We start from the raw sequence: 21444 nt of genomic DNA, 5'->3' as shown, positions 1-21444 counted from the left end.
GGCATGTTGCCCATGAGTCCTTAGCCCTAATCCCACCCACGTCACCTCTCTCAGCCTACATCCGCCTGTGTCCTCTGGGACCTGGTGGAGCTGGGACCAGCTTGGTATTCCCTCTTGGCCTGCCAGGGTTCCTGCTGGACTTCATCTCCTGCCCCGTCATTAAAGGTTTCACATCCGCTGCTGCCGTCACCATCGGATTCGGGCAGATCAAGGTAGGCATGCTAGTTGGCACTGGGACACCTGTAGGGTAGCAGGACCAAGGCCAGGTCCTGATATATGCAGGCCAGTCAACGTCCTGCTGTTCCTGAGCTCGAAGCATGCGCTGTTCACATGGGTCTCTGTTACTAAAACGATCCCTCTGGGGAGATGTTGGGTGAAGGTCAGATTCTACAACAGGTAGTTTGGGGGACCAGTAACAACAGCACTGCTCTTGGTAGAGTTTTCCCATCCATGAGCCACGGCCAGGCTCTGCTCCAGGCTGGCCCATGACAGTCTTCCCTGATGGAGGGGAGTGAGAAGATTGAGGACAGGAGATGTGTGTGTGAGAATCAAGTACCTAGCACTTCTTGCCCTCCTACTATGGCTGGGGACTGGCTTACACACTTTCCCTGTGTTTGATTCTCACCACAGCCCCGGGAGGGAGGTTTGTCATCATCTCCAGTTAGAGAGGAGGAAGCAACTTAGAAAGGTGTGGGCGAATGCGATTTATGTGTTATGTACATCAGGGAAGCTTGGCAAGTGCTGTTTCATGGGATGGTTTGTCCTTTATGCTGGAACCAGTAGCTTTCATTTTTAATGTCAGGAATGCGCCTTTATATGATTGTAATCTGCATAGAGGGTAGCCTTTTTATGCATTAGTACTTGGGGACACTAGACCCCCCCAAAGTCATTAAAACCTTGATTAGGTCATCACAGCCATGTGAGCCTAGGCTAGGGTGCAGGTGGGTTCCTCTTGACCTGGGCAGAAGCCATTGTCGGTCCATCCTGGGGGCTGTGTGCTCAGCGGATTTTGGGGTCCTTGGGACCCTGACAGCCCTGGGAGTCTGGGCCTCCGCTTACCCATCTGACGCTCCCCACTGGGTCTCAAGCCCATAAAAGAAGAAAGCACAGAGTAGAGCCCCTTCTCCCTCCCGATGGAGGACCAGGGTCGTAGTGACAGGCCTGGGGGGTTCCTCCAGCCCCCTTCCCTGGAGGCCCTCAGAGCCCCCGGGGCTGTTCAGTCCGGAGCTCACCTTGGTTATTCCTTCCAGCGGGGAGGGTCGTGCCCGGCAGGTCGGACTCCGAGTGACGGACGAAACCTCGGACCAATGACGGCGCGTTTTGCGCAGTGGTGGGCGGGCTTCTGAAGGACGGACGCGGCTGTGAGCCAATAGCGGTGGGGTGGGAGGGCTGGGGCCTCGGACCCTGGACCTCGGACCAGGGCGTGGTGGAACCGGTCTCCCTGCTTTGAGATCGCCCGGGCTGATTTTCCTCAGAAATGGAAATAATTTGCAGAGAGGTGTCGCTCCCCATAAACGTTGTGCAATGCCCTTCCCCCAAGGATAACTTTGAGATCTGCCCTTGGGGGCTTTGGGAATGGGTAGATGGTCCCTGGAGAGCCCTGAGATGTGCCCCCAGGAAGGGACCTTGGGGGCGGAGGATTCTGGATTTACACGTTGCTGAGATGCTGCAAGGGAGGGGCCTCACGCTTCAGGTTTCATTTCAGGGGAAGCTTGTCTGATCAGAATCTCTGTTTGAGCAGAATCTCCTGGGACTGCAAAACATCCCTCGGCAGTTTTTCCTGCAAGTCTATCACACCTTCCGCAACATCGGAGAGACCAGGTACCCCAATGGTTCTGTGATTCTGCCCCCATATAAGGAAGCTCTTCCTCCCAGACCCCTTGTCCCGACCCCCTCCCCATTTCCACTCCTGGGTGGCATTTATTCCATCCTCTGGGGTCTTGCTGCTCAAACAGGGGTTCCCAGAGCAGCATCAGCACCCCGGGGGAGCTGGTTAGAAATGCAGACTCTCAGGCTGACCCAGACCTGCTGAATAGATTCAGGTTTAACAGAACTGCAGGTGGCTGGTGCGCGTGGTGAGGTTTGAGAAGCTCTGCTCCCAGAAACCTGAGAGCCAGTCAGCATGACCCCGTGCAGAGCTTTCCTGGCTGGTGGGAGGGGGAGACACCGCAAAGAGGAAGAGCAGGTTTGCTATTCAGTGAGGAGGAGGAGATGCCAGCAAAACGTTCAGGTGCCCAAGGACGAGACGGCAGGTAGAGAGAGTATGAGAGTGAGGCAGCTGGTCGTGGGGTTCCTGCAGCATGCGCCTCCCCCAGGTGGAGGAGTCCCTCCCAGGGGGCAGGCAGGTTAGAGGGACAAACAAGAGCTGCTCCTAGATGAGCCCAGCCTGCAGCCAGGACTCCTCTCTGGCTGGAGGAGCAAGAGGAAGAAATGATCTGTCAGGAATTGTAGGGGGGCTGCCTGGGGCAAGCAGTGTTGATGCCTGGAGGGAGTGGGGGACACCTGTCACCGTCCTCTTCTCCCCTTCTGAGCTGCTGCTGAGGCTTTCTGGGGACTGAACCCACTAGAAGCCAGGGGCTCCCTGGCCCTTGAGATGCAGCGGTGGGGGTCAGTCTCCTGGGGGGCAGCGGAAGTGGAGACTGACCCATTGGAGAGCATCGTAGACTGTCAGAAATGAAAGGGTTGTTTAGTCCTAAGTCTGTGGAACTGACGAGGCATCTGTAGCGCAGAGAACGACTTGACTGAAAACGAGACCAGGGGCTGGCCCCGTGGCCGAGTGGTTAAGTTCGAGCACTCCGCTGCAGGCGGCCCAGTGTTTCGTTGGTTCGAATCCTGGGCGTGGACATGGCACTGCTCATCAAACCACGCTGAGGCAGCATCCCATATGCCACAACTAGAAGGACCCACAACGAAGAATATACAACTATGTACTGGGGGGTTTTGGGGAGAAAAAATAAAATCTTTTAAAAAAAAAAAAAAAAAACAAGACCAGTAGCCCTGCTGCCGTGGTGGCCTGGGCCTCCACTCCCAGTCCCGCGCAGCCTGTGTACTTACTGAGCTTTGAGTAAAGTTTTGAAATAGAACAGAGATGCAGTTTCTTAGGAAAAAGCAAAAAGAGCAATCAAGAGAGAAAGCTTTCCTGCAGAAGTGGCAACCAAAGGCCAGAAGGCATGTGCGGTTGGCCAGTTGGGCAGCAACCAGGTGTCTGTCTGCAGGGTGGGCGATGCAGTGCTGGGGCTGGTCTGCGTGGTGCTGCTGCTGGTGCTGAAGCTGATGCGGGACCACGTGCCTCCTGTGCATCCCGAGATGCCCCCCGGCGTGCGGCTCAGCCACGGGCTGGTTTGGACTGCCACCACAGGTGAGGGGCCTTCTGGCTGAGGAACCACTGTCCTGCACAGCCTGGGCTGCAAGTTGTGGTCACCGTGGGAGCCCCGAGTCCTACCCCTAGAGGTTCCTGTGTCACTGGTCTGGACGTGACGTGGGCCCTGGGGTGTTTGAAACTCGCTGGGTGCTTGTGATGCGCGGCCGAGGCTGAGAACACTGTTTTGCAGCAGTTCTTGATGAGGAGCGAGTTCCTTCCCTGGGGACATCTGGCAATGCCTGGAGACACTTTCGGTTGACGCTATAGGGCGAAGCTGTTACTGGCGTCTAGTGGGTAGAGGTAGGGATGCCTCTCAACGTCCTGCAGTGCACAGCCTCCCGCGGCAAAGAATGACCTGCGCAAAATGTCAGTAGTGCCGAAGTCCAGAAACCCTGGTGTGCACTCATGTCCTTGGGGGAGAAAACGAGTTTCACTGAGACCAGCTGGTTGTGTGTTAACGGTGCACCTGCTGGGGTAAATATTTTGCTTCAGGCGTGGAATCCACAGGTTGAGTCACAGTTAAGAAAAGGATCCATAAAGAAAGGCTGTAAGACTGGGGCCTTCAGGGAGGCCATCTGCTCGTTGAAGGGACATCTCTTGGAGGGTGGAAACCTCCCCTCAGAGGTCCCTGTGGCTGAGCTGCCGGTCGGTGACACCCAGAGAGGAAGGCAGGTACAGGACAGCAAGGGAGCGTTGGGATCTGCTGAACCTGCCCAGGGCAGAAGGGAAAGGAAATCAGCCCCAGCGTGGCCCTGCTCTTCCGTGGTCGTGAAGTCCAGCTAGCTGTAGGAGGGAGAGGCCCCTTGAGTCACTTCCACCTCCTCAGGCTGGTCGCCAGTCGCTAGAGTCGCTCACTAGACACCATTCTGCAGACCAGAGGCCGTGGGTAAACACTGAGCGCTCAGTAGGGTGGAAGAGCTTTGGGCTTAGAGTAAGATTACCTGGTTTCAAAGCCCAGCTTCACCGCTTCCCCAGCATCTGATCTTGGACAGGTCACTTGCCAAAGTGTCTGAGCTTTAGTTCAGTCGTCTGTGAAATAGTGAAACAGATAAATGCTCTGTTCTCTAAAACCCTGACCCTCAAAATGTGGCCGCGGACCAGCAGCCTGTGCATCTCCTGGGAGTTTGTTGGAAATGCAGACTCGCAGGCCCAACCCAGACCTCTGACTCAGAACCCGCAGATTAACACGCTCGCCAGGTTATTGGTAGGCATGCCAAGTCAGAAATGCTGCTCTGAAACCCCGTGGGTTTCTCAGGAGCTGCTGTCTCCTTTCTCTCCAGGACATGTGGCATCGCCTTAGGAAGTCAGCGAGCTCCCAACTGTTTTTTTTAAAAAAGTCATCGTTCAAGCTTGTATTTTAGCCGAGTGAGGACAGTTAATCTATAGCAGTACTTTGTTTGGCAGTTTGTGCCTCTTGAGCTCCAACATATCCTTATGTCACTTCTTCCCCTTTTCAGATGGAAAAGGGGAGCCGTGCAGAAGTGGAATGAGTCGTAATCTGACATACGGTGCTTTATGGCTTATAAAGCACTTCACACACGTTACTCCTTTTGATTCTCATAAGAGGCCTGAGGATGGGATGATATTTTCCCCGTTTTGCCAGTGAGGAGAATGAGGCTATGAAAGGCAAAAGAAACAATTAAGACAGACTTCTCCAGGTCACACAGCTAGGACAAGGCAGATCTTTATTATTTCCTTTCTTCTGCTTATTTTGGGTTTACTTTGTCTTTTTCGAATTCTGAAGGCAGAAGCTCAGGCCTTTGATTTGAGACCTTTCTTCTTTTCTAATATAGATTTTCAGTGCTGTGTGTTTCCCTCTCAGCACTGCTTTAGCTGCATCCCACAGTTTTCACAGGTTGTGTTTTCATTTTCATTTAGTTCTAGGTGCTTTCTGATTTCCGTTTTGACTTCTTCTTTGACCCATGGGTTATTTAGAAGTGGTTTATTTTGTTTCTCCTTTGAATCAGGTGCTATTTAGCAGCTAATTTCCAAATATTTGGGGATTTCCCAGTTAATATTTTGCTGTTGATTTCTGATTTAATTCCACTGTGGTCAGAGAACATACTTTGCATATACATACACACGTAGGATTACAATTTTTTCTTGATATAACCCTCTTTATCCCTGAGAGTCTTCTTAGCTCCAAAATCTACTTTTTCTGATAGAGAGCTTACTCCAGCTTTCTTTTGATTAGTATTAGCATAGATTTTCCTATGCTTTCATTTTTAAAATATTTAACTTGTGTCTTTCTGTTTAAATTATGTTTTTAGTAGGAAGTATATAGATGGGTTTTTGTGTTTTAATCCAATCTGACAATCTCTGTCTTTTAACTGGGGATAATACCATTTACATTTAATGTGATTATTGATATGTTTGCCTTTAGATCTAACATAATTCTATTTGTTTCCTATTTGTCTCATTTGTTCGCTTTTCCCTGTCTTTCTACCATCTTTTGGATTGAGTATCTTTTATGACTCCTTTTTATTTCCTTTATTGGCTTATTGGCTATCACTGTTGCCTGTGTGTTTTTTGCTTTTCAGTGGGTGCTTTAGGGTTTATTGTCTACATCTTTATCTTCAGGCAGTGTGCATTCAACTTTGTGTTCATATAAGAACTTATGACAGGATTAGGATACTTCTGTTTCTCCCCTTCCAGCCTTTGTGCTATTGTTGTCTTATATTTTTCTTTAACATCTATTACAAACCCCACAGCAATCACCTCCGCTTTAAACATGCAGTTACTTTTAAAGAGACATAAATAATAACAACAAAGTCTTTTATGCTTACCCACGTTGTCACTTGTTCTGGTGCTCTTCATTCCTTTGTGTAGACCCAGATTTCCACCTGTATCATTTTCCTTCTGCCTGAAGGACCGCCTGTATTTTTTCTTGTCGTGCAGGCCTGCTGGTGATGAATTCTTTCAGCTTTTGTATGTCCAAAAAAAATCTTTATTATGCTCCCGTTTTTGGAAGTTAGTTTTGCTGAATATAGATTTCTAGACAGTTTTTTTCCCCTTCAGTACAGTCATGCATTGCTTAACAAAGGGGATACTTTCTGAGAAATGCATCATTAGGTGATTTCGTTGCTGTGCGAACATCACAGAGTGTATTCACACAAACGTAGATGGTATAGCCTACTACATACCTCGGCTGTATGGTACTAATCTTGTGGGACCACCATCATATATGTAGTCTGTTATTGACCAAAACACCGTTATATGGTGCATGGCTGTGCCTTAAAGATCGATTCTGCTGTCTCCTGGCCTGCTTTGCTTACAACCTGAAGTATGCCGTTCTTATCTTTGTTCCTCTGTAATTGACCCTTTTTTCTGCCTACTTTAAGATAGTCTATTTATCACTGGTTTGGGGCGGTTTGATTGTGATGTGCCTTGGTGTGGGTTCTTTTGGTGTTTCTTGTGCTTGGGATTCATTGAGCTTCTTGGATGTGTGGGCTTGCTGTTTACACCAAATTTGGAAAAATATCCAGCCATTATTTCTTTGGATCTTTGTACTGCCCCCCCCCTTCAGATTTTCTTTGCAGACTCTGATACATATAATTAGGCTACTTGAAATTGTCCTGCACTATTGATGATCTGTGCAGTTTTTTAATCTTTCTTTCCTCTGTGTGTTTCATTTTGGATGGTTTCTGTTGCCACATCTTCAGGTTCACTTGTCTTTTTTCCTGCAATATCCTGTTTTTTGTTAATCACATCTGGTGTTTTTTCATCTTAGACATTGTGGTTTTCATGTCTGTCTTCCACGTCTCTACTTAACATACTTAATCTTCCCGCCAGCTTTTGAACCTGTGGAGTACAGGTACGCTTACTCCTTTTAGTGTCCTGACTGCTCATTCTGTCCTATTTGTGTCACTGGGGGTCAGTTTTGATTGATTGATTATTCTCCTCATTATGGGTCATATTTTCCTGCTTCTTTGCACGCCTGGTGATTTTTCACTGGATTTTGTGATTTCAGTTGGATGTCATGAGTTTGACCTTGATGGGTGCTGGATATTCTTGTATTCTAGAAATCTTCATGAGCTTTGTTCTGAGAAGTAGTTAAGTTGCTTGGAATACTTTGATCCATTCGGGTCTTCTTCTTAAGCTTGGTAGGCTAGAACAGAGTGGTGTTCATTCTAGAGCAGGCGTTGGCTGATGGTGGCAAACCATGGCCACTGGGCCAAATCTGGAATTGTGTTCCAGTTCTCTATTGAAACACAGCCAGTCCCATTCATTTCTGTATTGCCTCTGGCTGCTTTTGTGCCATAACAGCCGAGTTGAGTAATCTTAACAGACTGGATGGCCCACACAGCCAAAAATATTTATTGTCTAGCCTTTTACAGCGATAACTTGCAACCCCAGGTCCAGGGTGAATTTCTCTGCTGCTGGGGTAAATCCTGACTGAGTACCTGATGCCCCGTGAGTTATGAGGTTTTCATTCTGGCTGCTGGGGACACAAACTGTTCCTGGCCCGTGTCAGGGGTCATCCCGTCTAACCCTCTTGGGTGTCTCTTTCCCCGGTTTGCGTTGTAGTTTCCTCATAGGTGTGGGTTGCTAGTTCTCTGCTGCACACCCACGGGGGGCCCTCCACTGGTCTCCAGGCTCTCTCGGTGGGGTCATCTCCTCTCCTGTGAGCTTTCCTGTCAAGTTCAGCCGCCATGACATCCCTGGACTCCCAGCATTGCCTCTTCCATCAGAGAGACCCCAGGCTCTGCTGGGGGCCCCCTCCACACCCCACACACTAGAGACACTCCAGGCCATCAGCTACAGGGCCATCACAGGCTCTCCTCCCTTGTGTCCCGTCTCAAGGGATCATCGTCCTTCGTGCCTTTATGTCCAGCATCTTTACGTCCAGCATTGAAAACCGTTGTTCCATGCATTTTGTTCAGTTGTCGGTTGTTTCCGGCTGCAGAGTAAGCCTGCTCTCTCACTGCGTCTTACTCTGAAGAGGAATCTTCCCTGGACATCTGATGTCAAAGTGTCTTTCCAGCTGTGCTGTCAGCTGTGCTGTCGGCTGTGTGGTCACCAGTAGATGGTGGTGACCAGCAGATGACTTGCACACTGGCCCTGTGTGTCACTGCCCTGACCCTGACCCTAACCAATGGCTTTGTTTTCCATGGTGTCACGTGCTTGTGCCTGCCACACGTTTGCTTGTATCTGTGCTGTTTCCCAGGCTGGCCTGGAAGGGGTCGTGGCTGGGCTGGGTCTTCTGCTTCCTGTGGGTATTTACCCCAGCTACCCAGAGGAACCAAGTTACACCGACAGCTTCTCCCTCTCTGTCCTAGCTCGCAATGCCCTGGTGGTCTCCTTTGCTGCCCTGGTTGCGTACTCTTTCGAGGTGACCGGATACCAGCCCTTCGTTCTAACTGGGGAGATAGCCGAGGGGCTCCCTCCAGTCCGGACCCCTCCCTTCTCAGTGACCACCGCCAACGGGACAGTCTCCTTCACCGAGATGGTACAGGTGGGTAGAGATGGGGAGCCAGGCCGGTTCTGTTCCTGTAATGTATCTGCTTAGTGACAGGGAGCTCTGGGCTCAGCTAGGTCAGCTGAGTCCTCAGGAAGGGCCGCCTCTGGGTACAGGAACAGGTGTGAAAGAATTCCACCTTGGGCAAGCCTCAGGGGACTCCACATTGATTTTTCTGCCTTGAGCCCAGGGTGTTCCTCCCACTGTGGATCCTGGCAGAGCAGGAATTGGCTGTGCTCTGCTCTGCGGCTTGCTCCTTGCTTGACGAGGAGCCACTTCCTGGCCTGTGTGAGCTCACAGCCTGCAGCACATTTGCTTCTGTTAGATGTGGAAGAGCCGTGCCCGCCTTGGAGGGCCACTGCCTGGGCACACCCATCCTCACCTTCCCCAGAGGGCCACTCACCCACCCTCTCTCCTCTCTCAGGACATGGGGGCAGGGCTGGCCGTGGTGCCCCTGATGGGTCTCCTGGAGAGCATCGCAGTGGCCAAGTCCTTCGGTAAGACGCCTGCCCCTGCTCCTGCACCTCATGCCCGCTGCTTCATCCCCACGCCTCGTCCCTGTACCTCCTCCCTGCCCCCATGCCCGCCCCATCCCCCCACACCTGCCCTCACGCCTTGGCCCTCCTACCTTCTTGCTTGCTTTTGTCTGCTCTATTTTTAAAAATTTGAGTATTTATCCAAGTAATACATGTTCATGTTTTAAAAAAAAATCTATAACAGTGATGGATTTACAATGAAAAATGCCCTCCAGGGGCCAGCCCAGTGGTGTCGTGGTTAAGTTCGCACACTCTGCTTCAGCAGCCCGGCATTCACAGGTTCGGATCCTGGGTGCAGACCCAGCACTGCTCGTCAGGCCATGCTGTGGCGGCGTCCCACATAAAGTAGAGGGTTGGCACAGATGTTAGCTCAGCAGCAATCTTCCTCACAAAAACAAAAAAGCAAACAAAAAAACGCCTTCCAGTGGTGGCTGGAAATGTTGGACAGCCTGTGGAAATAAAAGCCCCTGCATTTAGCCTTTGCCAGTTGCACTTCCTGGGGTGTAAATTCCCCTGACCCCCGGCCTGTGTTGAGCCGAACGTGGAGTTTGAACGTCCCCAGGTTGGGATGAGGTGTGCCATAGCCGCCGTCCGCCGCACAGGCGCAGTTAGATAACCTCCACAGTCACAGTGAAATGTAGCAGAATCATTAGGAACGACACGTTTAAGTATTATCTCTGCTTTTAATGTAATTTAATTGAGAGTTTTCATTTAATTGATAATGCTGTTTTTAATCACCAGCTCACAACAGTCCTAAAAATTTAACGATGTGCCCTTTCCGGCTGGCTGAGCACACCAGGCCTGTCCCCTGCTCGCCCTCAGCGAGGCCGGGAAACATTAATCTAAGTATCTATTCGTCTTCAGTGCTCTGATTCCCTCCACGTGCGTTGAGGCTGTTTCAACGTGTCCCCTCCCTTCCCTCGTAGGTCCGCTGGACTTTGCTGGAGGACATTTTCACCCCGTTCTGCAACATAGTTGAATCCTCCTTGCGTTTGGGTATAGGTTAATTCTAGAGGTTAAAACCCAGTAAATGGTATCTATGTTGTTGTTGACTATGTAAATTGTGTTTACTGCCCAGCCCAGGTTGTCAGCCAGGAGTAAATTTCCTTCTCTGAAGTTCCGGCATCTTGACCTTGACACCATTCCAAGGAGAACTTCCATTCTAAAGGGTGTTCCTTTTCAGACACCAGCAGTTGCTCAAGATCACACTGCATTTCAGTTTGCAACATGTTCAGCTCACACCTTTCTTGTTCAGTTTTTGTTTTTCTGATAATTTTTTGGGGGGTGTCTTGGAATCTGCATCTTCCAGCTTTTATTCATCTTAGAAAACTTTCCGTTTTCTTTTAGAGTCAGCTGACCTCCTCTTCTAGTTTGTAAAGCTTGTCCTTCTCCCGAATCAGGGCAGCTGCCTGTGACCTGAGAATGGCTTTTACATTGTTAAATGTTTGAAAAAAATCTAGAGAAGATTAGTATTTTGGGAGACATGAAAAGTATGTGAAATCCGTATTTCAGAGTTCACAAAGAAGGGGTTATTGGAACGATCTGGCTCGCTTGCTGACGAGTTCTCCAGCTGCTTCAGGCTGCAACGGCGAGATGAGTAGTCGCGACAGAGAGCGCAGCCCTCAAAGCTTCAAATACTTAGAGTCTGGCCCTTTACAGAAGACGTTTGCCCACCTCTGTCCTAGGTTCAGGCCCCCCTGGTTCCCCGTAAATCTTTGCCTGCTCATCTCTCTGGGGTGGCCTCATCTGTGACCTTCTAGTTTTCCTGATTTGTAGTCAGAGAGGTTTTTGGTTTAGAACTTTTCCTCTTTATTATAAAAGCAATAGATGTTTATTGTGGAAATTGTTGAAAGTGCAGGAATGGATAAAGAAACAAAGCACCTGTAACCTCCCTCACCATCTCAATTAACTACTGTTCACATTCTGCTGTCTGGCTTTCTACGTTTGTGTGTGACGCACACAGACACGTACACATGTACATTTGTGTGTATGTAGATACTGTATATGTGTTTATACGTTTATATTTACAAAACCTAGACAAGGCTGTAGACAGAAATGTAAAACCTATCTTTTCATTTCATGAACATTTTCTGATAATGTCATATATCTAGTGACAGTGATTTCATTGTCTCTTCTCTTTAGCTTCTCAAAATAATTACCGCATTGATGCCAACCAGGAGCTGCTGGCCATCGGTAAGGCTGCAGGGCGGCTCCCCTGAGGTCTGGGTGTGCTTCTCTGTGTGTCACTCCCGTTGTGCCAATACGGTGATGCTCAAGATGAGGGGCGAGGAGCAGGCCCTTTTGAAATATTAGCGTGGAGTCGTTCTCACATCTCCACGTGGTCCAGTTTAATCACTGGGAGTAGGGAGGGAGCTGGCATCTGGTGTCCAGTCTGGCTGAAGCTTATTGAGTGCCTGCTGTGTACCGGACCATGAGGTCTGTAGCCTCATTCCGTGCCAAGGAATGCCTGGAATGTTCCACCTGGGGTGGGAGGAGGACCTTGGGGCTGGGGGAGGAGTCAGATTACTGAAGAACGTGGCCACATGGAGCCTGGGGTGAGCCCGCTGGTTGTGGGGCTCCTGGCTGCCTCTGCCCCTGCCTGTGGCCTCCCCCCAGGCCAGGCAGGTGGATGAGGGAAGCCTCAGGTCGACCCCAGGCTGCCTGGCTGTGGATGGGGCCTGTGCCAGCTGTCACATTTAGTTTCTTTTGTTTTGTCTTCATCAATCTGGCCTCTCTGGTGATTCCTTTTGAGAGCATGGCATGCATCTTAAATTTGGTTATCGTTGCTGATTTTAATTTTGTGGATGCCAGGCCTTCCTGCCTTTCCTCCCTACCCTCGTGAGGCGGGCACAGGTCTAACCGGGCAGCGCCGCTGGGCTCCTTCCCGGAGGAGTCCACCGGGAACTTCTGCCTAGGCTACTTCATGGCAGCATTTTGGAGCCGAGCCACTGGGTTTCTTGACAGCAAAGGGCATAGGCCCCGGGATGGGTCACACCTGGGATGTTGGGGGTGCCCCTCTCTGATTTCACGGTAGATGGTAGAGTCGGGGTTACCCCGGAATCACTGGCCCCTGGACGGAGAAAATCTGTAGACTTCTCCATTCACCCACCATTAAATGCTGCCGATGTGAGTTCTCAGGGCATCTCATTCCCGTTTCTACAAATAGCACAAAACCCCTCTCCTGATGATGCAGTGAGTTCCAGAGCACAACACAGACAGAAGTGACAAGTGATGGTCACGAAGCTGAGGCTACTAAGGTGGACACATTGACCGCAAGGGCTGCTGACTCCGTGGTATGAGACAGGCCAGGCAGCTTTCAGCACACGCATAGCAAGAGGCTGACGTGGGTCCCACAGAACGCCAGCACTAGGGGACCCCCCATCAGCAGCTTTGCACGGATTCGGGTCTCTGACCCAGCTTTTGTGGAGCCCACGTAAGGAGTCATGGTGACTACGTGTGGTCAGTGCATAGCCTTTGCTGCGCCCGCTCATGTCTGACCACATTCTCCGACGTGAGCTGGGCCATGGGACCCAGGGGGGCCTGATTCTGAGCGGGGCCCCCCTCAGGCTGTCTCAAGAGCAGGTCTTCAACCTGTGGCCCCATTTTACAGCGGGGGCAGACTGTGGTCTCTGTGGAGGGCCCTGGGTGAGACAGATGCCAGTGGGGTCTATTGTGATAAACATGGGCTTAAGTATCTCGGTTCTCAGGTCCCAGCCAGGCTCCAGGCAGGGTTCCATCCAGTAGAGGTTAATCCGTGTCACATGAGGAAGTCAGCTGACTAGCCGTGATCTCCTACCCCTCAACTCAGTGGAGTAGGTGGACGGCAGCTGACCTCCGCACACTTGGGTCTGGCTGTGTGCACTTGCCTAACTCGGCCATCCGCCCCCTCTGGAGAGGTGGGGTTCCCTTTTCTGCTATAGAGGGAAAAGGCATTTTAACGTGCATGGGCAAGGCCGCAGTCGGAGTTATTTTAAAGCTGGAATGGACCTCAGCAATCCTGGTGAAGATCATGGTTTGTTTCATCCTTCCCTAAGAGAAAGAGAGAGTGTGTGAGTGGACGAGCTGTCGGGCCCAGCAGATGTAGGACACCCCCTTCCATAATTCCTCCCCTCTCTTATGCTTGTGTTTCATTTCCGGTTTTTCCCCTTCCCGCCACCTCCCATCTCATCTATTTTTTCCCTCTGTTTTATGCTCTCCCTCTTCCCCACTGAACTTTTCCTTCTGTTTTCTCCCCAGGCCTCACCAACATGCTGGGCTCCCTGGTCTCTTCCTACCCGGTCACAGGCAGCTTTGGACGGTGAGTGACCACATCCTCCTCTGTGCCTCCAGGGAGGTCCAGGCCCAGTTCAGAGGGTCCTGGTCCAGCTCAAAGAACCAGCTTGCCCTTGCTGGCCCTGCCCACGTCCTGACGCCGTTTCAGTCTTGTCCCGGCACAAGTCTGCCCCCCGCCAGCCCTGGCATCCGTGGGAAAGCAGGAGTGGGGCTCGCTGTGCTCTCCTCCAGGATCTCACCTGGCTTGCTTTGTGCTGCAATCTAATACTAGCAAGTTGCCAGTGCATTGGAGTGCTCCCAGCATATTGGTGCAGAGTTAATTCCTGAAAGAAGTGGGGGCGGGAAGGACAGCAGCTCTGCCTGGGAAGTGGGGCATGGGGGCGAGCGCAGACCCCACTGTGGTGTTGCTAGAAGGCAGGAGGACAGGACGGGAGAGTGACCTGTGGTGAAAGGAAAAAGAAGGCTTGGCCAGCAGGCCTGGCCCTCAGGCCGAGTCCCCAGAACCACTGACCTGACTCTGTCTGAGTGCTGGACCTTCCCAGGGCCCCAAACACCCCATCCCAGGGGATGCAGGGCACACTGCCCAACCTCCCCGCACCTCAGTGTCTGTAAAATGGGCACATAGCCGGGCCTAGCTCAGAGAGTCACTTAGAGGATTAAGCGAAAAGCACGTAGACCAATGCCGGTGACACGGTACGTGCTGCGTTAATGTTTATGAAACAAAACTGCTAACCGTGTTTCGGGTGAACTTCTCACGTGTTCTCTTCTTGTGGGCGTAGCTGGATTACAGGCTTGTGCCGTTAAGGTGGCGTTTTTGTGCCCCCCCAGGGTCTGCACAGAAGCTTGTATGTAGTGGGTGCTGAAAAAAAGTCTGTGCATGTTTAATTAGTGACACTTCTGCACCCCTCCTTAGAGGTGAGCGGCGACTTACGAGATGGCCTTCCGTGGAGATGTACAGACGGACAGTTATTTCCGGAGGAAGTATGGGTGGGCAGAGGTTGTGGCGAGGGCTTCCTGGGAGGCGCGACGAGGCAGCGTCCTGTCCTGCTGCTGAAATCCAGTCGCGGTCCCTCCGTGGCCTTCGTGATGGCGAAGGGAGACGCGGGCCCGAGGACCAGCCCTACGGCAGAGGGGGCTTTTCTGGGCATTCTGTCTGAGGGCAGTTTTCCAAAGAGGCAAAATGGAAGCGAAAAAGAAGCAAAATTAACTTCTGATTCCACCACCCAGGGAGACCCTCCCTGTTGGAAGTTTGGAGTTTCTCCTTTCAGGTTTTTTCCTGTTCGTACAGTGTATCTACGTGTGCCTGTGTGTACGTGTATCTACATATGTAACGTGTGTATATGTTAAGTGGGCTTCCCCCGACTTGACAGTATCGTCAGCATCTTTCCATAGCAGTAAAAACAAGCATCTGCATCCTCATTTCTAGTGGCAGCAGAGAATTCCATTGTAGGGGAGCGTGCTACATTTGTAGGGCGATCACAACAGAATACCAAAGACGAGGCAGCTTGAACAACAATTTACGTTCTCCCGGTCTGGAGGCTGGAAGTCCAAGATCCAGGTGTCGGCAGGGCTGGTCTCTCCTGAGGCCTCTCCTTGGCTTGCAGATGCCGCCTCCTCACTGTGTCCTCACGTGGTTTTTCCTCTGCACACGGATGCCTGGTGTCTGTCTGTCCCAATTTCCTCTTCTCATAAGGATGCCAGTCAGATTGCACGAGGGCCCACAGTAACTGCCCTGTTTTAACCTAACCACGTCTTGAAGGCTCTTTCTCCAGATACAGTCAGTCTGAGGTCCTGGGGGCTTCGGCATGTGGATTTGGGCTGGGCCATAATTCAGCCCACAGGGGCGAGTTTTATTTCACGGGTCCTCTGTAGGCTGTTCCGATTTGCAGCCAGGCCTCTCTCACGTGTGCTGATGGGTTGCTTTGGGTTATTTAGAAGGTCCGAGAAATCTCCCTTTGGTGAGGGGACATCAGAGCTCCCTCGTGCTCCTGAGCCTCTCCCACTCTGTGCTGACGTCGTGGGGCCCAGGTAGTCCCTCAAGAGCAGCCCTGTCTCGGGAGATCAGCCACAGCTGTCTGCACCGCCGCCTCCCTGCTCTCCGGGGTCCGACAGCAACTAATGGGCCTCTGTATTGCCTTGCAGGACGGCCGTGAACGCCCAGTCGGGAGTGTGCACCCCAGCAGGGGGCCTGGTGACAGGTGAGCGCCCCCATGCACTGTGTTCCCCTTTTGCCCAGGCAGAAGGATGGGAGGAAAGGAGAGCAGGGAACCACGGGGCAGCGGCCGGTCCCCCGAGGGCAGGGCCGGCCCCTCCCGCCGGGCTCCTTGCTGGCTGAGTGGAGGTCGCGAGGTCGGACCGTGAGCTCTCCGATGCCCCCGCAGGAGTCCTGGTGCTGCTGTCGCTGGACTACCTGACCTCACTCTTCTACTATATCCCCAAGTCCGCCCTGGCCGCTGTCATCATCATGGCCGTGGCCCCCCTGTTCGACACCAAGATCATCGGGACTCTCTGGCGCGTGAAGAGTATGTATTTCCTCCTCGGTCAACGTGGAGGTTATCGCTTATTCCCTGATCATCTTCCGGGGCCCATGGTGGTGGGTGGGAGCTGGGAGGGTCATGCAGTTCTGGGAGGTGTCACTGCCAGGCCGAGGGCGGGTTGCCGGGAAAAGGGGCTCCCATCAGCTCCTCAGGCCTCCGAGAGCACCCTGGACCAGCTCTACGCAGCGCTGAGCGCATCTGCTGCACGCCACGCTCCCCTCCCTCCGCCCTTCCCTCCTGGTCACCTGCCTTCAGTGGCCCCGTGCCCTGCCGGCCTAGCTGGGGGAGGGATGGGAGACATTCCAGGATGACCAGTGGCGTCCGGTGTAACAGCCTCCCTTTCTCCTCCGCTCACAGTGGCTCAAGGATTCCCTGGACCTGCAGTTCCTTTAATGTAACAAGTTTTGTTTTCTTTGGTTTTTCGTTGGCCCCATGAGATATCCGGTGAAAGGAACCGTGGTTTGATTGTGCACCTAACACGTGCCTGGGCCCGTTCCTAAAGCATTGTGTCTGATCTATGAAACTGCGCTGCTGGGTCTCAGTTAATGTGCTGTGTGGGACATAGCAGATGCCACTGCTGGGCAGAGGCCCAGGGCGGAGGGGGCCATGTCTGAGCTATGTGTGTGGGGGTGGAATCCGGGGCTGCCCCTGAGCCCACCCACTTTGCCCAGGGCACCTCCTTCTGCCACTCAGAGAAGCCATGCGTCTCGGCCAAGTCACACGGTTTCTGAGGGGTTTTGTGGTGGCCCTGACCCCCATGTTGCAGCCCTCGCCTTGTCTCCAAGTCCCTTCTTAGTCCCCTGAGAAGTGCCCACTGTGGGCTCCTCCCAGAGGGCAGGGGGCCTGGGCCTAGCCAAGCAAGTCTTAACAGCCCCTCAGTCCAGGCAGGGAAGGATTTTCTGCTCTGACACGTCCCTGAGCTGGCATGGCTGTCGGCAGCATCAGTCACCGAGTCCCCATATGGAGGTCCCTCCGGGGCTGCTTGGGATCCATGACACCTTTACCTATGATGCGAAAAGCCCCGAATACTCTGCTTTTCTCCAACCTCGTCTGCTGGTTGGAGGGAACGCAGAGGTCTCTGGGAGCTGGGCTCACTGACGAGGGGCCACCCCTCAGCTGGGCCCCTCTCTCCCAGGGCTGGACTTGCTGCCCCTCTGCGTGACGTTCCTGCTCTGCTTCTGGGAGGTCCAGTACGGCATCCTGGCAGGGACCCTGGTGTCCGTGCTGATTCTCCTGCACTCCGTGGCCAGACCCAAGATGCAGGTAGCAGCCCGTGTGGCCTCCGAGAGGGGCTCCGCTGGCCTCGGGGCCTGGTGGGGGAAGTGGGCCGTGGCAGGACCCTCTGTCTCCATTGTCTTGTGCTTTGAGCTGTTGGTGTGACCGTCGCCATCAGCGCTGCAGGTGGCCGTTTGCCTAGTGGACGGGTATCGTCCTTGTGTCATAAAGTACAGGGCTGTCCCACTGGGCGTGGGGTAAGGGCTCCTGCCAGCTCTGCACCCCTTGTCCCCCGAATCCTGGCAGAGCTGCCCTATTGGACTTGCCTCCAGGACTCACTGGCCTCCCCCATGCCGTCCCCAGATGTCCGAGGGGCCAGTGCTTGTCCTGCAGCCGGCCAGTGGCCTGCACTTCCCTGCGGTCGAGGCCCTCCGGGAGGCAATACTGAGCCGGGCCCTGGAAGGTACGTGGACCGGGGCGAGGGGTACTGCAGTGACTCTGAGCCCTGCACTGCCTCTCCGCACCCCAGCCTGGCTCCCACAGGACCCCACGGCCCTGCCCTTGGCTGTCAGGGAGGAGCTCGCCACTCTTGGGCCCAGGAGGTCTCGGAGCATCTCAGAGCAGCGTCCAGTGGGTACCCACAGTCTGCATGCAGCAAGGGTGACAGTCCCCAACGCTTGTCCCTAAGGACCCACTCCTTCCGGGGAGTTGGTATTCAGGGAAGAAAAGGGGCCTGTTTGCCCTCTGAAGGAAGCTGCTGCGCTGTCCCCAAACAGCTGTTGTCTCGGGTCCCCCCACCCTGTCCCCTCTATGCCGGGGGACGGAGCGCTCGATGGCCTCGTTCTCCCCCGTGCCTCTGGCCAGAGCCTTCTCTGGCCACCTCCTCCGGTGTGACCCGGCTGACACCTGTCTCCCCAGCATCGCCCCCTCGCTGCGCGGTCCTGGAGTGCACGCACATCTGCAGCATCGACTATACCGTGGTGCTGGGGCTCGGGGAGCTGCTGGAGGACTTCCACAAGCAGGGCGTCACCCTCGCCTTCGTCGGCCTGCAGGTGGGTGAGCCCAGGGCTGCTGCCCACCCACAGTGGAGCCGTGGTTCACAGGGAGGAAAAGCTGGGCCCCGTGGGAAGGTGACATCTCTGGGCTGTGCCGCCATGCTGTGCAGGGCCCGGGCCCTCTGCTGGCTCTGGCCCTGCCTCTCATCTAGCCGTTCCTGTCCCCTCGGCCCCTCCGCCTCCCTCTCTGTGAAATGGGGAGCAGCAGCCGCTGCCCTTGAGGGAATGCATGTGTGACCTCACTTCCCTGAGGTCAGTGCTGGCAGGTGTCCCTTCCATGCACCTCTTGGGACTGGGGGTGCACAGTGAGCCAGAGCTGGTTCCTGTTCTCAGGGAGCTTGTATTTTAAGAAGCAAAAACAGACACATAAGTACAGAAATGCACACAAAAAAATGTCGTGGGGGCTTCAGGAGAGAACAGGGTTCTGCCAGAGACTGTACTGATCAGGGTGACAGAGGAAGTCCCGGAGAGATTTATTAGAATCCTTGTCCTGAGCTGTCAGAGCGCCTGGGGCTGTTCCAGACAGCATTCGTGCTTCCCCTCGCGGTGTTCAGATACCCTGAGAGCACAGTCGCAGGGGTTCCTCCCGGCAGGCGCAGCCTGGGCCGGGGTTGACGGCGGGACCCCAGCTCCCCGCGCCTGCGAGCGGGGCTGACTAGCAGCAACACAGGGATGTGGTCTGTGTTGTGCTTAAATGCCACCTGCCTTCCACATCCTACACGTGGCACACAGGGACTGAAGCACGTCCCACAGCCTCTCGGGAGAGACATCTGTGAGCTCATTGGGAAACAAGGCACCACGTGGAGCCCAGCGCCATGGGCGTAGGTCACAGCTGGTACTTACCAGGGTTTTATTCATTCTCGACCAACCAGTGAGGTTGGTATCATCATCATCCCCATGTTGGGACAAGGATACCAAGGCCCAGAGAAACCGAGTAACCTGTCCAAGGTCACACAGCAAGGGTGGCGGCCCGGGCTTCTCATTGGGGGCATCTGGCTCCAGATCTGTGCACTATGCGTTATATCCTGTGTCATATTTGCAGAGCACTTGTCTTTGTGTCTTTCGGAGAGTGTAAGTTTTAAAATGTTCCTCTTTCAGCGTTTCCCAGAGGCAGCGTTTCTTCTGTCCGTTTCCCTGAGTGGAGGGGAAGTGGTACCTACCCGGAGATCTGAGAGAGCCTGCGACGTGGCCAGAGGGCGGTGGACCCAGGGCCTGCCACAGGTCGCCTGCCCTCATGTGCCGCAGCAGGATCATCCTTGCCTGGAACTAACGTTTGTGTATCCGTCAGGTCCCCGTTCTCCGTGTCCTGCTGTCCGCTGACCTGAAGGGCGTCCAGTATTTCTCCACCCTGGAGGAAGCAGGTGGGTGCAGGCAGAGGCACTGGGGGAGCCGAGACAGGCCCGCGCGCCCAGACTCTGTGGCATCAGGGCTGCAGGACGGGAACTCTGGGAAACGGGAGGATCGGAGTCCGAGAGTGGGGAGTGCAAGGATGGCGGGGGAGGCAGTGGGCACGTTGGCAGGGGCCCCTCCTGCTCTGGGGTTTTATTTCTTAGGGGTGCGTGTGTCTTTAATTGAGGCACAGTTTACAGACCGTGAAATGAACAGATCTTAAATGGGCAGTTTGAGTTCCGACAGGTGGATACAGCTGGGTGTATCAAGATGTAGAACATTTCCATCCTTCCAGAAAGTTCCCTCATGCTGTCTCCCAGTTACCCCTCTAAGGGTAACCACGTTCTGATTTCTTCCACCGTAGGTCAGTGTAGCCTGTTCTAGAACATCAAATAAATGGAGTCGTAAGGACTCTTTGCATCTGGCTTCTTCGACTCAACATGAATCTGTAAGATTCATGCATGTTGTTGCTGGAAGCAGCTCAGATGGCTATCTGCAGGAGATGCAGGAACCACTTGTGGCCCAGCCGTACGAGGAGACCCACCCAGCAATACGAAAGGGTTCTCATGGCACGGAAAGTGAGGAGGCGCTGAAGGAGACTTAGGTGAAACACAGCACAGGGTTGAGGGCGCCGGCCCAGGGGACCCTCAGCTCCCTGTGCTCTAGGACCCTGAAATGCCAGCCTTTAATCCCGCTCTCTGAGCTGACCTGTCCTCACTTCCACTTTCTTAGTGTTTGAAAACCTTGTGTTTTCTGCAGAGAAACACTTGAAGCAAGAACCAGGGTCCCAGCCGTACAACATCAGCGAGGATTCTGTCCCGGAACACAAGGTCGCCCTGTTGAAGGCCTAACTGGGCCACCCATGGGCATGTGATGTTTGGAGAGTCTCGCAGAAGGTTCCTGTCACTGCGATGCCAGGTGCCGCCTCCTAAACGCGCTGGCCTGAGGGGTTGAGAAAGCCTGAGCAGGTGACGTGGGGGAGGAAGAAGGCAGCCGCGCCTGGAGAGCCGCAGGTGGGACTCACTGGCCTCGTTTGCGATGACTGCGAAATTACCTGCCTTCTCTTCCTGGGCATGAACCCTTTCTGCAAGAGTGGTTTAGGAGAGAACCTTCTAGAATGACAGACCCCGTGAGAGAGGAAGGAGCAGGGACTTCAACCTCGTCTAGGAGAGCAGTCCTTGAGCCCTTGCCCCTTCCTGGATTTCAGAGGAAGCGGGGGGCACTGTGGGCATCTCAGAGATGGGTTCCAACCTCGATGGCGGCGTCTGTGCTGTTGATGCGAAGAAAACCAAGGTGTGCCAAACGACTTAAAGTGTCTGTTAAAAATAATTTTGTTGTTTGTGTTTTCTAAATTAAAAAAGTAATAGCTTTGGTGATTTTGTAAAAATCGTAAATGCTTAACGTAAAAACTGCAGGAAACCACCCCCCGCCGCCAGTCCACTTTGGTGTTAGTTCCAAACCCCCTCCCTCCGGCACTCGGACGTGTCCGCATGGGGGTGTGTGTTCACAGTCTGATGTGAGTGGCTCATTTCATACGTGGTGCTCTGTAATCCACATTTTCAAGTGGTCATTGCTGTGAATTACTTATTGTGATAATAAATAGACAATACGTGACTTTTAA

At 53.3% G+C, this 21444-nt stretch overlaps 1 protein-coding gene across 1 annotated transcript in view; it reads left to right on the top strand.

Annotated features, from left to right (window-relative positions):
• SLC26A11 (solute carrier family 26 member 11) overlaps positions 1–21444 on the top strand; it is a 23945-nt gene extending 2501 nt beyond the window's left edge. Inside the window, exons 4-17 of the mRNA XM_070561371.1 lie at positions 127–212; positions 1742–1821; positions 3216–3358; positions 8641–8816; positions 9244–9316; positions 11498–11548; positions 13592–13652; positions 15770–15825; positions 16009–16149; positions 17300–17427; positions 17743–17842; positions 18298–18431; positions 19723–19795; positions 20583–21444. Coding sequence (XP_070417472.1) covers positions 127–212; positions 1742–1821; positions 3216–3358; positions 8641–8816; positions 9244–9316; positions 11498–11548; positions 13592–13652; positions 15770–15825; positions 16009–16149; positions 17300–17427; positions 17743–17842; positions 18298–18431; positions 19723–19795; positions 20583–20674 — 1394 coding nt within the window. The 3' untranslated portion in view covers positions 20675–21444. The remainder of the gene's footprint in view (positions 1–126; positions 213–1741; positions 1822–3215; positions 3359–8640; positions 8817–9243; positions 9317–11497; positions 11549–13591; positions 13653–15769; positions 15826–16008; positions 16150–17299; positions 17428–17742; positions 17843–18297; positions 18432–19722; positions 19796–20582) is intronic.

The sequence above is a fragment of the Equus przewalskii genome, chromosome 10, assembly GCF_037783145.1.
Source record: "Equus przewalskii isolate Varuska chromosome 10, EquPr2, whole genome shotgun sequence".
NCBI lineage: Eukaryota > Metazoa > Chordata > Mammalia > Perissodactyla > Equidae > Equus > Equus przewalskii.
This window is presented reverse-complemented; position numbering and strand designations above follow the sequence as displayed.